This window comes from Schistocerca americana, chromosome 1 (assembly GCF_021461395.2).
Source record: "Schistocerca americana isolate TAMUIC-IGC-003095 chromosome 1, iqSchAmer2.1, whole genome shotgun sequence".
NCBI classification, from domain to species: domain Eukaryota; kingdom Metazoa; phylum Arthropoda; class Insecta; order Orthoptera; family Acrididae; genus Schistocerca; species Schistocerca americana.
This window is the reverse complement of record NC_060119.1, coordinates 781,196,120-781,210,553: the sequence shown is the minus strand read 5'-3', so window position 1 is coordinate 781,210,553 and position 14,434 is coordinate 781,196,120. Positions and strand designations below refer to the sequence as shown.

The 14,434-nt window shown below is 44.1% G+C and overlaps 1 protein-coding gene across 1 annotated transcript in view; it reads left to right on the top strand.

Annotated features, from left to right (window-relative positions):
• The window catches only part of LOC124612274 (protein masquerade), a 242,047-nt gene that overhangs the window by 208,022 nt on the left and 19,591 nt on the right, over positions 1 to 14,434 (top strand). Inside the window, exons 4-5 of the mRNA XM_047140380.1 lie at positions 2,059 to 2,522; positions 11,585 to 11,861. Coding sequence (XP_046996336.1) covers positions 2,059 to 2,522; positions 11,585 to 11,861 — 741 coding nt within the window. The remainder of the gene's footprint in view (positions 1 to 2,058; positions 2,523 to 11,584; positions 11,862 to 14,434) is intronic.

The following is a 14,434-nucleotide window of genomic DNA, read 5'->3' as shown; positions in this document are numbered from 1 at the left end:
CATAATTAAAGTGCAGCTACTCGCAGAGGTCCAGTGCGTGTTGTATAATAATCATCGTATGGCAGCGAAACTTGATAGATATGCTAATGTGTTAATGCGGAACCGATTTCACTGGAAAAAATTGGTTCCAGTTTCGGCCGCCACGTGTAAATCTCGCGCTATAAATGCAAGAAAGACGTATAGAAATGTGTCCGCATGTGTTGGGTTAGGAATGGGACGTGGGCAGAAAAGGTCCAGCACGTGAGACAGACGTAATGTCGATTTTATTACTAACCGCAACTTACACATTTTGTTCAGGATGAGGACCGGGGACGTCGACGAGATGCTGTATCCGTAAAACAACGTGATTAACATTTGCTCGCAGCAGTTCTGATGGGATCTGAGCGACGTGTTCATATTTACTGGCCTGCAGATCAGGTAGAGACCAAACGAGTCCCTCGTAAGCTCGTTCTTTTGCATGTCCACGGAGCGATAAGTCACATGGATTCAAATCAAGTGATCTTGCAAGCCATGCGTGTGGAAAACCTCTGGTAATAAAATGTTTGCGGTAGGTTCCGTTAAGCAGATCTTTCACTGGGCGAGCGACTTGACATGTTGCCTCATCTTGCAAGAAAACAGTGGTTTCCATGCAGTTGCACTCTCTCAAAGCAGGAGTCGCGTGCTGTACAAGGAGGTGTCGATAACGTGCGGACGCCATGGTACAACTGACGGGCCCCCTGGTTGCATTCTCTTCAAAGAAGAACCGACGGAGACTAAAGGTGCCTGTGAATCTACACCAGACAGTCACATACAGCGAGTGCAATGGGTACTTCGCACAACGTGGTTTAACAAATTCGGCAGTTGTGGGTATTCATTGCACACTTTTGCGTAAAATGTACCTTGTCACTCGATAGAATATTGCCGGCCACACGTCATTAACTTCGATGCATCCCAGAAACTGAAAAGCAAATTCAGAACGTTGCTGCGGATCGTAAGGTTTCAGTTGCTGCACCGTCTGGATCTTGTACGGGTACCAGTGTAAAACAGACAACAAAACTTTCCGTACTGCTGACCGTAGGATATTCAATTATTGTGACACGGCACGAGCACTAGCACTGCTCGGGGTACGTGCTGTATTTTTCAATTACAGCAACAGCAACCTCGTCAATAGCTTCCACCACTTAGGAGACCACACCAAGTGCAACTATCTTCGTTGATCCATTATGGATCGTGGGACGACGGCTGGCGTGAACTTCTTGATGCAATGATTTACCAACAGCCGTAGGGTATTGTAGAAATTTATTTTATTTTATGAACTTCTATGTGCTACCAGTTTCGGCATTACATTGATGCCATCTTCAGGCCCCAATCGTCATAGCCGTAAAACCAAGAGCTGTTGCAGGACGATTGAGTCACGGATCCAGTTTTATGGCTCCTTCCGTGTATAGCGGTTTTACGACTATGAAGAGTGGGACCTGAAGATGGCATCAATGTAATGCCGAAACTGGTAGCACATAGAAGTTCATAAAATAAAATAAATTTCTACAATACATACGGCTGTTGGTAAATTATTGCATCAAGAAGTGCAACTATGTTCCCGAATTTCATTACCATCTTTTTCAAACTATTTAATGACATCGGGCCTCTCCTCAAACCTTTCAGTCGGCAATACTCTCTCAATGCTACCGTTAATTGCTACTGTGCACATAAAACAGTTTCATCAACAGCGCACGGTCTCTCTTCTCCGTAGCCATACTGCTCATTCGCGTTTGTTCTTGTGAAATGACAGCGTAGATGTCATAACGTCATACAAATAGTGTACAACGCCAGATTTTCACCTGGTGGCCAAAAGTGGAACTAATTTTTTCCCAGCGTAAATCTGTACCGTATTAAGGCATTATCTTATCTACCATGTTTCGCTGCCATAAGATAAATACGGTCCACACTGGATCTCCGTGAGTAGCTGTATTTTAATGATAACCACCCGGTAGTGATCGTGTCGTCGTTTTAAAAGTTCTCGTTAGCTGTCAGATATTGTTGCGCCCTCCCCGTGGCTGAAGCTGCCACCGGTGTCCGCAGTGAAGCCGTGCCCGGGCCTGTGCGTGGCGGAGCGCATCGCCGAGTACTGCGACGCGGTGCTGGAGGCGGCCGAGCTGTGCGGCGCCGGCATGCGCTGCTGCGTGTCCCGCGACGCCTTCCCCGAAGCTCAGCCGCCGCCCAGCCTGGCCGAGCGCAACGCCAGCCGCCCCACGGCGCCGCCGCCCACGCCCTCTTCGCCGCCCCCCGCCGGCGCTCCCCCGTCGCCGTCCCCGTCACCCGCGGCGCCGAAGCAGCCGCCGCCACAGCCGCCGCCGCCCAAGCGCGTGCCCAAGCCTTGCCGCGGCGAGTGCGTGGGCAGCTTCCTCGCGCTGCTCTGCGAAGACATCGACACCGAGGCGACGTGCCCTGACGACGGCAACTGCTGCGTCACCTACTACTCCCCGCTGGCGCCCTCCTCGCCGGCTCCCGCACCTCTCAGCACCACCACCACGGCGCCGCCGCAGGTACCTATAAGAGTCTAGAATACTAGCACCGTAAATGCTGCGCTAACCTACAGTTCACAAGACTTCGTGCACATGTGGCGTCATTTCCACGTCATACGGAGAATCAGACACGGCAGGTACCGCTATGACCTTCTATTAGCATTCGATGCCGAGTGCTTGGGAGACATCATATCGGATTCTGTAGTCGATAGTTTTCGTATCATAGCTTGGGTATTGTGAAAGTATGCCGCCTCAGGCCAACGGCACACTGAAGATTCATAAAAACGCGTCTTACTTGGTACGATTTGAACCTTCACAAGATCTAACAAGGGAACATCCCCATCGCACCCCCCTCAGATTTAGTTATAAATTGGCACAGTGGATAGGCCTTGAAAAACTGAACACAAATCAATCGAGAAAACAGGAAGAAGTTGTGTGGAACTATGAAAAAAATAAGCAAAATATACAAACTGAGTAGTCCAATTGCAAGATAGGCAACATCAAGGATAATGTAAGCTCTGGAGCGCCGTGGTCCCGTGGTTAGCGTGAGCAGCTGCGAAACGAGAGGTCCTTGCTTTCTTTATTTTGGAAAATTATGATCTGTCCGTTCGTTCATTGACGTCTCTGTTCACTGTAATAAGTTTAGTGTCTGTGTTTTGCGACCGCACCGCAAAACCGTGCGATTAGTAGACGAAAGGACGTACCTCTCCAATGGGAACCGAAAACATTTGATCGCAATGTCATAGGTCAACCGCTTCCTCCACAGGAAAACACGTCTGATATATTCTATACGACACTGGTGACGGCATGTGTGTCACATGACAGGAATATGTTGTCGACCCACGTAACTTGTACACTTGGCGAATGGGTAAATTGATTCTTCTACCTTGCCCGATTTAGGTTTGCTTGTAGATGTGATAATCACTCCCAAAAAAGTGATGAAAACATAAGAGTTTGTCACATAAACTGCAACAAATGAATGCAACAGTTTCACGGAGTTTGTCACATAAACTGCAACAACTGAATGCAACAATTTCACAGTCGCACAGTTTTCCCTGTGCTCTGTCAAAACATATGTTTTTAACGTTTTCAAATTTTTCCGTGTGTAGACCGTCAAATCCTGCATATGTCCAAGCAAATGTGAACATGTCCTGGAATTTTGCAGAGCGGAGTTGATTATGACCACGGCGCTCCTGAGCTCACATTTTCCTTAATGTTGCCTATCTTGGGCATGGACTCCTCAGTTTGTATATTTTGCTTATTTTTTTCATAGTTCCATACAACTTCTTCCTGTTTTCTCGATTGATCTGCGTTCAGTTTTTCAAGGCCTATTCTTTGTGCCAACTTATAACTAAATCTGAGGGGGAGGGGGGGGGGTGCGATGGGGAGGTTCCCTTGTAAGTTACACAAAAATGGCCGAAATCTTTCGAGTACATAGCGGTGTAGTGGTTATAAACTTGGAGCTACGAAGTGTACTCTGATCAGCCAGAACATCAAGACCACAGACCTAATATCGATATAAACCTGGTCAGGCGATAGCAGCGTCACCTGGCGAGGAGTGACTGCTAGTCAGACACGCGCACGGTGCATGTAGTATCAGTGAGCGTGCTGTCCGTGTGTAGGATGGGGAAAGCGCGCGATCACGTTTGTTGACCACCGAGCGAGGTGACGCTGTTGTTAGCACACTGGACTCGCAATCGGGAGGACGACGGTTCAATCCCGCGTCCGGCGATCCTCATTTAGGTTTTCCGTGATTTCCCTAAATCGCTCCAGGCAAATGCCGGAATGGTTCCTTCGAAAGGGCACGGCCGACTTCCTTTCCTAATCCGATGAGACCGATGACCTCGCTGTCTGGTCTCCTCCCCCAAAAACAATAACAACAACGTTTGTTGAGCGATGCAGATTGCGATGGCACGGAGGCTCGGCAGGAGCATTTCGGAAACTGCACTACTTGTCGGGTATTCGAGGAGTGATGTGGTGAGTATCTTCAACACGTGGCGAAGCCAAGATGAAACCACGTCCAGACATCGGGGGATTGGGCCACCACCTCTCATTACAGATGTCGGAAGCAGCAGGCTTGGCAGATTGGTAAAACAGGACAGGTGCGAACTGTGGGGGATCTAACATCAGTCTTTAACGCCAGGAGCCGGCCGGGGTGGCCGAGCGGTTCTAGGTGCTTCAGTCTGGAACCGCGCGACCGCTACGGTCGCAGGTTCGAATCCTGCCTCGGTCATGGATGTGTGTGATGTCCTTAGGTTAGTTAGGTTTAAGTAGTTCTAAGTTCTAGGGGACTGATGACCTCAGCTGTTAAGTCCCATAGTGCTCAGAGCCATTTGAACCATTTTTTTTAACGCCGGGAAGAGTACAAGTGTGGATGAACTCACAGCGCACCGAACACTGTTAACAATAGACATCGGCAGCCGACGATCCATGCATGTGTCGATGTTAACACCATAACATCGGCATCTACGACTGAAATGGGCACGTGATCATCGACACTGGACGTTGGTGCAGTGGCAGATCGTTTCATGATCTGATGAATTTCGATACCTTCTTTATCATGCCTATGGGAGGGCGCGAATCCGTCGACTTCCAGGGGAACAGCTCCTTGACACCTGTACTGCGGGAAGGAGAAAAGCTGACCCCCCAGCTCGCCAGATGTGAACCTGGTCGAACACGTCTGGGGTGCGACTAAACGTGGCGTCAGAGCTCATCGCTGCCATCCCCGGAATTTAGGGGAATTTGGTAACTTCTGTTTGCGGAAGTGGTGCCAACCATCCAGCGACGTACTAAGGCCTCTTTGCTTCCATGCTACGACGTGGCGCCGGTGTTATTCGTGCCAAAGTTGGACATACCGGCTATTAGTTAGGTTCTCATGATGTTCTGCTTCATCAGTGTACAGTTGCAAAATAGATGGTTCACGTAATGCCATATTCGGTTTTTTTTTTTTTTCGTCTTCGCATTTCTAAAACGTTTTGGAACTTTGCAGTTCCTCACTTAACGAAACCTCCGTACCTAAAGACTGCAAAGTTGCACAGGTGACACCAATGCACAAGAAAGGAAATAGAAATATTCTGCTGAATTTTAGACCCGTATCATTGACATCCATTAATGGTATTATTTTTGTAATCCAAACCGTGTTTCAAATTATGAAACACCTCGAAGAAAAGCTCTATCGCAAAATAACCAGTACGGGTGTAGAAAATATCGTTTTTGTGAAACAAAACTGGCTTCTCATTCCCAGAAAGTAATGAAAGCTATCGACAGGGGATCTCAAGTTGCTTTCGTATTTCCAGATTCCCAGAAGGCTTTCGACACTGCTCCTCACAAGCGACTTCTAATGAAATAGTGTGTCTATGGTGTATCGTCTCAACCGTGCGATTGGTTTCGCGATTTCCTGTCAGAAACTTCACAGTTCGTAGTAAATGACGGCAAGTCATCCTCAAGGAAGCGTCATAGCTCCTCTACTGTTCAAACGATTTGGCAAACAACCTAAGTAGCCCTCTTATACTGTCTGCAGATAATGCCGTCATTCACCGTTTGGTAAAGTCATCAGAAGATAAAAACGAACTGTTCCTCCAAGTGAGTACTAAAAAATTCCGTTAACTTTCAGTTGTATGATAAACCACACAAATTTAAAGACTGTCGACTCATTTAAAAACCTAGGGTTTGCAATAAATTACGAAAAACTTAAATTGGAACCGATACGTAGAACATGTTTGGTGGAAGACGAACCAAAGACTGCGTTCTATTGGCAGAACACCTAGAAAGTGCAACAGTTCTATTAAATAAATAGCCTAGGCTACACTACCCTTGTCCATCCTCTTCTGGAATACTACTGCGCGGTATGGGATTCTTATCAAAAAGGATTGAAGGAGAACAGGGCAAAAATTCAAACAATAGCAGTTCATTTCGTCATTCGTGTAATCGAAGATGTGGATAAACCGGAAAGTCAGAAAAAATAGGATGACATGGGTTCGTTGCTATAAACACAGCTGTGTTATTTTCACATAAGGAACAAATTATACATTATTTTCACACAAATGGTGACTAGATATTGCAAGAAAACAGTGAGTTTTATGCACTGTAATAATCAGTGAGTGTCTTTTGAGCCAGCATCGTATGTCGTTTATGTGTAGCACGACTACGTACGAGACATTTCACCATCAATAGTTCGGCTGAAGTCGTTTCCGCCTGGGTTTCTAAATAAACAATTATTTTGTGCAACTGTGTTGCTGCCTCTGAGTGTGACATAATGTCTTCATATTTAGCCCCAATTTCATCAACTAATCCATCGTCACTATCTCCAGACGAACAAACGACGATAGAAATAATTTCGCAGCCAGTGAGTCATGTCGTTAACACCTGTCTGAGAATTATGGACTACTAGTCTTCCATTCCGACACCGTTGGAGTCCCAACATCAAATTCAGCAACAATGTTTTTCAGCACTTCTCTTTTATCTATCCTGTCAGTGCCTGTAACTTTTGTCCATAAACATTACTACCTTCTTTCTCATTGTTGTCATTTTACACTCGCAACTTGCGAGAGCATACAATACCTTACAACTCAGTGTCAGCTTGTTAAATGACACATTTCCGATGATTTCTGCATTGCGGTTGCTTGAATTTAACTTTAATGATCCTCACAGAACATTGCTGCTGATATTACGTCCAGAATATTAAACAATATATAGGAACTGTACTAAAAAATCGACCCGATGAACTGGAAATCTAAACTAATGCCGGATGGATAAACGAAGTCCCATTGTAACACCAAATAGGTAAGAGTGTCACGTATATGATAAGCGAGATGTGGTGGTAATAATTAAGAACAGGCGTTTTTCGTTGTAGCCGGATATTTTCAAGACATTTTCAATCATTAACTTCCTCCTCCGGATGCTAATATATTTTGTTGAGTGCTATGGGAGAAATAACCATTGTGACAAAATCAGAAGTCGCGCTGAAAGATTTAGGTGTTCGTTATTTGCACGTACTATCGAGAATGTAATGGTAGAGGAATGGTCTGGAATTGTTGCTTCGCACACTCTGTCAGACATGTAAATGTGAACTGCAGAGTAGGCTGGAGTGCTGTACTTTGAGGATAGTTTATCTAGGAACACATGATGATCTTGGTCAGTATCGCAATCTAGTGACCGATTTTAGAATCACACGAAGACATAGAAACCGCCATGAATAGTTTGCGGCATTTTCTGCTGCTTTTGTTGACGTCAGACGCGAGGTTGCATTGCATTCAGCATTTGTAAATATTTCGAGCTCTAAACATTTAAGTACTGTATAATAATACATCAAAGCCATTTCCAAGATATTGTTAATTCTTCAATTAAAGAATTTTATGGTGTGTATAATTAAGCATTTTTTTAAAAACCAGTTGTATAACGTGTGGACAGTTAAGCCATCCTTCGTCAATCGTGCACCTTCTCGTATCTTGAAATAGAGGGTCTTTTACCATGGAACATGAGATATTTGTAAAAAAACTGAGGTTCTTTAATGTCTTGATAAGTTTATCGGTCTTCAAACAGAAGTTTGTGTTAGTTTGCAATAGCTTCTATTTCAAATTGTATTTGACTTGTAACTGGTTTTTGATAATATTTGTATTTAATTTGAGTTCATTTATTGACTAATAATGTAACAGAGAGACTTATATAACTGTATTGACAAGAATTTATCGAGTGCAATACTTTTGAATTTTAATAGAATATTTGTTCCTACCTACATAACCATGTTGTACTTTAGAACATTTTTTTCATGTTTGGAAAAACTTACTTTTCTGGAGTAAATTTTTTAATTTCAGGAAAAGACTGCAAAACACAAAAAGTGGATACTGTAATTTAAAAATGGAAGAAGAAAATTTATTAAACTTCAGTTACAGGGCTGGTAGAAGAGAAAGCGTGAATAGTAGTCTAAATCACAACAGTCGGCTGTAATGATGCAAATGTAGATAAATGCTCAATCCATGCTTTTAAAGGAGCTGTGAAAGACTTACATGAGATGACACCTTGCGCTGCAATCTGGTCGTCAAAGTCAAACATCAACCAGTAAATTCGTTGTGCATGTAAATACATATCTTGCTAATTACCCAAAGCAAATCAGTAAAAATGAGGGAAATAGTTTGTAAAGTTTTGAAACTTTGGGAAAACACTCATAGAGGAGGAAGTAGTGAGAAACAGGAACACTTCCTCACCTAACGGATGAGCAACACCTCTGCACTCCCGCTCCCTTGATTCAATTTTTTTACCTTCTTTCAATTTTTACTGAAAAGGTTTCATTTTTTCGAAGACATCTGTAATGAGAAAAATATTTCTTGTGAAATTATGCTCGAAGCAGCTCATATCCACGTCTTAAGCAAGTTATCCAGTTTTGAGACATGCTATATGGAATGTTAAAAACCCCTTAGCCTATGAGTTTGGCATAGGTTTTCACTTAGATTTCAATTCGGTTCAATTTTTCTTCTGTTTCTCCACAGATACTTACCTTTTGTATGTATAGAAATATTTATGTTGCGTATAATTTTTAGCACTAAAATTTGAAAGTAAAAAAAACAGATTGAAATTCCATTTAAAATTAACATTTATTGGTTCAGAACAATCCTGGTTTACAGTTTTTTTCAGTACTGTGCACCGTAATATTTGTACTGGAGTCAAAATAATTTGTAATGAGAATTAAGTATTAAGCATTAATTAACAATTATTGCATTATAACGCATTTACAATCATCATGTACAACCAAGCAACTAAAATACAACAATATCTGCTTAATAAATAAGCTATTGTACGCAACTGTTTACAGCAAACCATTCTCCAAATCTTCCGTCAAATCACTGCGAGCCACGTTAGTGCAGCTTTGTCTTCACTGTCTTTAGACGTTTTTGGGCAGTGTAACTCAGCCTTCACAAACTTGTATTTTCTTCTGCAAACTTGAGCTCAACCGCATGAAACCAGTAGTAATATCTTGCCGGAAGCTGGTGGTCGTTTCATGTGAATTGGAGAGAGGGATGCGTTTGATTCCCTCCAGCTCTTGTTTCTAGAGTCCAAGCTGTTCCCAGCCATAGATGGAGTTACACTCAGTAGGCGTGGAGGCATGCCGGGTCAATAATGGGTGGCAAACGAGAGTGTGTGACAGTATTGCTTGCCTGACTCACAACAAGATTAAAATATTTGAAACTGACTGAATAAGACGAAGAAGATGTTAAGCTTCTATTGCTTGTGTAGCTTTCTGGTTAATTTGTTTCTTTACTCATGTGGCTTAACATATTCACGTCGACATACCTTACGCAATTCAGTCATTCCAGCATTTGTAGAAGAGTGTGAGCGTCATCTCTCCGTATCAAAGCTACCAACCCCTTCATCACTCTTAATGTCTCTCTTTCCAAAAGAGACTTACTGTAAAACAAAAAAGAAAATATGAAGGAACACTGTGCAACACAACAAAGTGAAGTGTCCCACATGGCTTTAATAAGTTCACGACATAGAGTCAGCTAAGCTGGACATGTCTACGGAAAAACGGCAGCGACAGTGTGTAAGGCAACAGAGATAATATGCTGGGCAAAATAGACCAGAAAATACTTGTTTTGTGTTTTGATGGGCGTTGTATTTCTGTTGCATAGTGTTTTGGTTTTCTATTAATTGCAACGAATTATAAAAGGGTGGTGATAAATGTGTAAAATTGTATAATGTATTTAGATTTAAGTATTTAAATATTATAAAATGCTGTAAACGAATTGTGGCCATGTTTAGGGATTATTTTGACTAGTGTGGTGTCATGTGACCCGACCCAAGACTGTGGAGATGAGCGGGAAAACGAGGCCTTTTGTCGTTGGCCGTTGTGGTGGCGAGTTGGGAGCGGAAAAGTGCCGCGAGTGCAAACATGGACGCCAGTGTATGCGAAGGAACAAAATGAAAGTGTGTGGGTGTGAGACAAACAGTGTACGAATTGCACCTATTATTATTTGTGAACTTAAAAATGCATGGCCACAACGTTAAAGTGCTTCTTTTGAATAAATAAGTTTCAGTCTGAACGTGTATAGTTCAATTCATTGCTCTTCAAAAGCCAGCCAATATCTGACTCAATAATAGGGGCGCAAATGCAACCGTTTACTACCAACCCCCTTTGCAAATGAGCCACGTGAAAAATAGGTAGTAAATGAGCCAGAGTACAGTTGCAAGTGGTAGGGGAGCGGTGAGTGAATGGGGAAGAGGAACCTGACGTTTTCATTGTTTGGCACTTAATCCTGATTTCAGTAATACTAAAGACACAAGAAATTTTATCTGGTTGAAATTATACGAAATATTTCGAGACACTTTTCATTTACGGAAGTCACTACACAAGAAAGCTGCGAAAACTATGCGTTAACAGAATCCTATTCCCACTCTCATATTTCTAAAGTTATTAGCCTGGCTTAAAGTATGTACAAGACCTTTTTTGCGTAGCAGAGGTTGAAAATACCGCCACAGTTGTAAGGTTCTTTAATTTAGAACACGACCGCTTTCGCGCTCTTATACACCCATCTCAAAGGTGTTAGTTCACGCTGTGACCCTGAGCACTGCGGTGGACTAGTACAGGACCCGCTGTATTTCCGCCGACCGCAGAGCATTCCGTCCACCGCGGCGCTCGGGGTCACAACACGAACTAATAACACCTGAAGATGGGCTGTAAGAGTCCGAAACCAGTCGTGTTCTAAATAAAAGAAACTTACAACTGTACCGGTATTATCAACATCTGGTATAATGCTCAGCTGCGTATGTTCCTCCAACAAGATTGTTTGTTTTTTGCGTAGAATTGAAATAGGAATATTTTTTTTTGTAGATACAGTTCTCTTATAAAAATGAACCATTTTGTGCGGAAATGGAATAAATTGACTTTTGGTGGGGGGAGGGGGGGGAGGGGGGGGGGGAGGAGGGACGCACCTCCCCTATGGGGGGAGACTTTTCTGTTTCTCATTACTACACCCCATAGGAATATTTTTTCGAAGTTCCAAAACTTTATAAATTACTTCCGCCATTTGCTGTGTTTTTTTTTTACTAACTTGTCTGGGGTAAACCGCATACGACGGCCTCTGCTGCAGTCGACGCACGCGCTGCCGCGGTGCCCGGGCTTCTGCCTGCTGCGGCTGATGTCGGGTCTGTGCGAGCGGCCGGCCGTGGTGATCCCGCACACATCGACGTGCGGCCGCGACTCGGTGTGCTGCGACAACACGCGCCAGCCACCCACCACCAGCCGGCCGGCCAGGCCGCGGCCGCGGCCCACGCCGCCCCCGCAGCCCAGCACCACGGCGGCGCCCGACCCGCGGCCCGACTGCCCCGGCTCCTGCATCGTCTCCTACCTCTCCTTCACCTGCTTCCGTGAGTACTCGCCGGCTAGTAAGCTGCACTACTGCTTGCGAAAAATGCAACGCTGAGGAGGAGACGCGGGATTACAATGAAATACACCGACGAAACAAAAACTAGCAGTACCAAGAAGGAGTTGTGTGACATAAATGAAAGTTGGTAGGCGTGTTTCTGCATCTTCAAGAGAATGCCTATTAAAATTTCGCGCCAGTCGCATAAGAGTGGCTCTAGTAGCACCACTATGAGGATGCAATTCAGGGGTCGACCGAAGCGTCCGATCCCACCCGTCGGCTTTGACCCGTTCACGTAAGGCTGTTGTGGTGTGTGACGTCACGGCGGCGCGGAATTTAGTTTGTGAGAGTGGCGTGTCTGTGGGTGTCGTTTTGATGCGATCGGTGGTGCTCCCTGATGGTGTTAGGTGATGTTTTTGGTTTAGTTTGCAAGTGTGGCGTCGTGTGTGAATTTTGGTAAATTGCTTTTTTTATGTCTTTGGTAGGTATGGATATGACTGACAGGGTCAACAGTTTTCAGTTGTCGGCTATGCGTTGTCTCTAATAAAATTTCTTCAACTATTCGGATTTTTGGATAAAGTCGTGAAGTGTTCAGTATGTCGTGAAGAAATGAGGCTTACTTAAAGTTCCAGCGTCTCGGACCAGGGATGGCTGTATCTGGAGATAAGGACAACAGGTCAAGGGAAGTGTTCGATTCCAATGTGTGGCTGTGAATGTTGGGAGCTGCTGTTGAGCTATGTAGGTCAAGGGAAGTGTTCGATCCCAATTTTATCGGGAGCTGCTGTTGAGCTATATAGGTCAAGGGAAGTGTCCGATTCCAGATGATATTGTATTTAGTGGTATTTGGGGAGTTTTGTGATGTCGGTTTTTTTCGTCGTTTTGCGTGGTTTTGTATGGGGATGGGTGCCTAAATTTGTTTATATTTAGTTTGTCCCCACCCTAAAACCCCCTATTTCCCGCACTTGTCCCATTAGTGTCATAGGCTTTTTGTGGAACGTGTGTGTGTGTGTGTGTGTTTTTCGATCTATTTTCTTCCTCATAATGTGTACGTAACGACTTTATATGCGCCATATTGGAATCGTGGTTTATGGTTGTTTCCGCCATATTTGTGACATTATGGGTCAAAGCAGACGGGTGGGATCGGAAACTTCTGTATATCCCAATTCAGATTTGATTTAAAAATGTGTTGTAACAGTCTCGAGCGTTAGTTACCTTTGAGATTGGACGTCCTGAATGATGTTAGTCAAGAATGCCTTTGAGACGACAAAGATGCCATTATGAACAACTTAGGAAGAGGTCAGTTGAGGGCCTGTAACCAACCTGTCTCCGTGCTAGACACACTGGACCTACCTGGAGTTACAGTCAGGGGTGCGATTTCGTGCGACAGCAGCACCCTCGTGGTTATGCTGCACACCCTGACTGCAAATCTATACGTCAGTCTGATGATTCAACCTGTTGTACTTAGCATTCCAGGGGTGCTTTCCAACAGGATAACAATCGCCCGCATACTGCTTTTATAATCCAACTTGCTCTGCAGAGTGTCATCATGTTGCCTCGGCCTGCTCAATCGCCAGATCTGTCTCCAGTTGAGCACATACAGGACATCTTCAGATGAGAATCCAACATCACCCACAACCAGTATTAACCATCCCTGTACTGACTGATTGAGTGCAACAGGCATGGAACTTCATCCTACAAACTATCATCAGGCACCTGTACGACACAAGGCGTGCACATTTGCATGCTTGCACCCAACATTCTGGCAGTTACACTGGTTATTAATGTACCAGCATTTCACATTTACAATGGCTTTTCTTACACTTACATTAACTTGTCATCTTCTAATGTTAATGATTTCAATATATTACCTAGACAAATGTATTACCAAAATTTCAGTGCTTTACATTAATTATTTCTTGGTGTTGGGATTTTTTTTCGATTGGTGTTACTGAAGTGTACCTGTGCTTTGAGCATGATAATTCGATACAATGTTGGTATCGTAGCCTCTAGACACTGTGGTATGGAATCATAATGTGCCTTGTTATGATGCTGGGGAATATAATGCCATGAGTTTTGTAGGTGTCTTCACAAAGCATCGACAATGGTTGCTGAAGGACCATAATGAGTAAGTAGCTGACTGACATGTCACAGACAAGTTCGAAAGGTGATATGTCAGGTGACCACGCAAGCCAAGATAGTAGTGGCAACCACGGATTTGTAACTACATGTGGCCAGGCATCAAAATACTTATGGAATTGGCTGCAGGTGCTTTAGGAGGGGTAATGTGTCAGACTCTAAAACATCTCTAAGGTAGCAGTGGCTGTTCAAATTGTCCCTAGTACTTAGGAGGTGAGATCACATGCTGTACACAATGGCATTCCAAACCATCACATTTGGCACGTCCCCTCAACAAAGCAGTTTGCCTGATTCTGTTCACCATGACAGTGTTTGTCAGACACTGTTCCGAAACTTCCCCAGAGAAGAGGAGTGCTCTGGGGTGCTCACTGCAGTGCAGTGGGGAGAAGTGAATTCACTGCCCTCTGGTGACATGAAGCCTATAATGCAACAAACAACAAG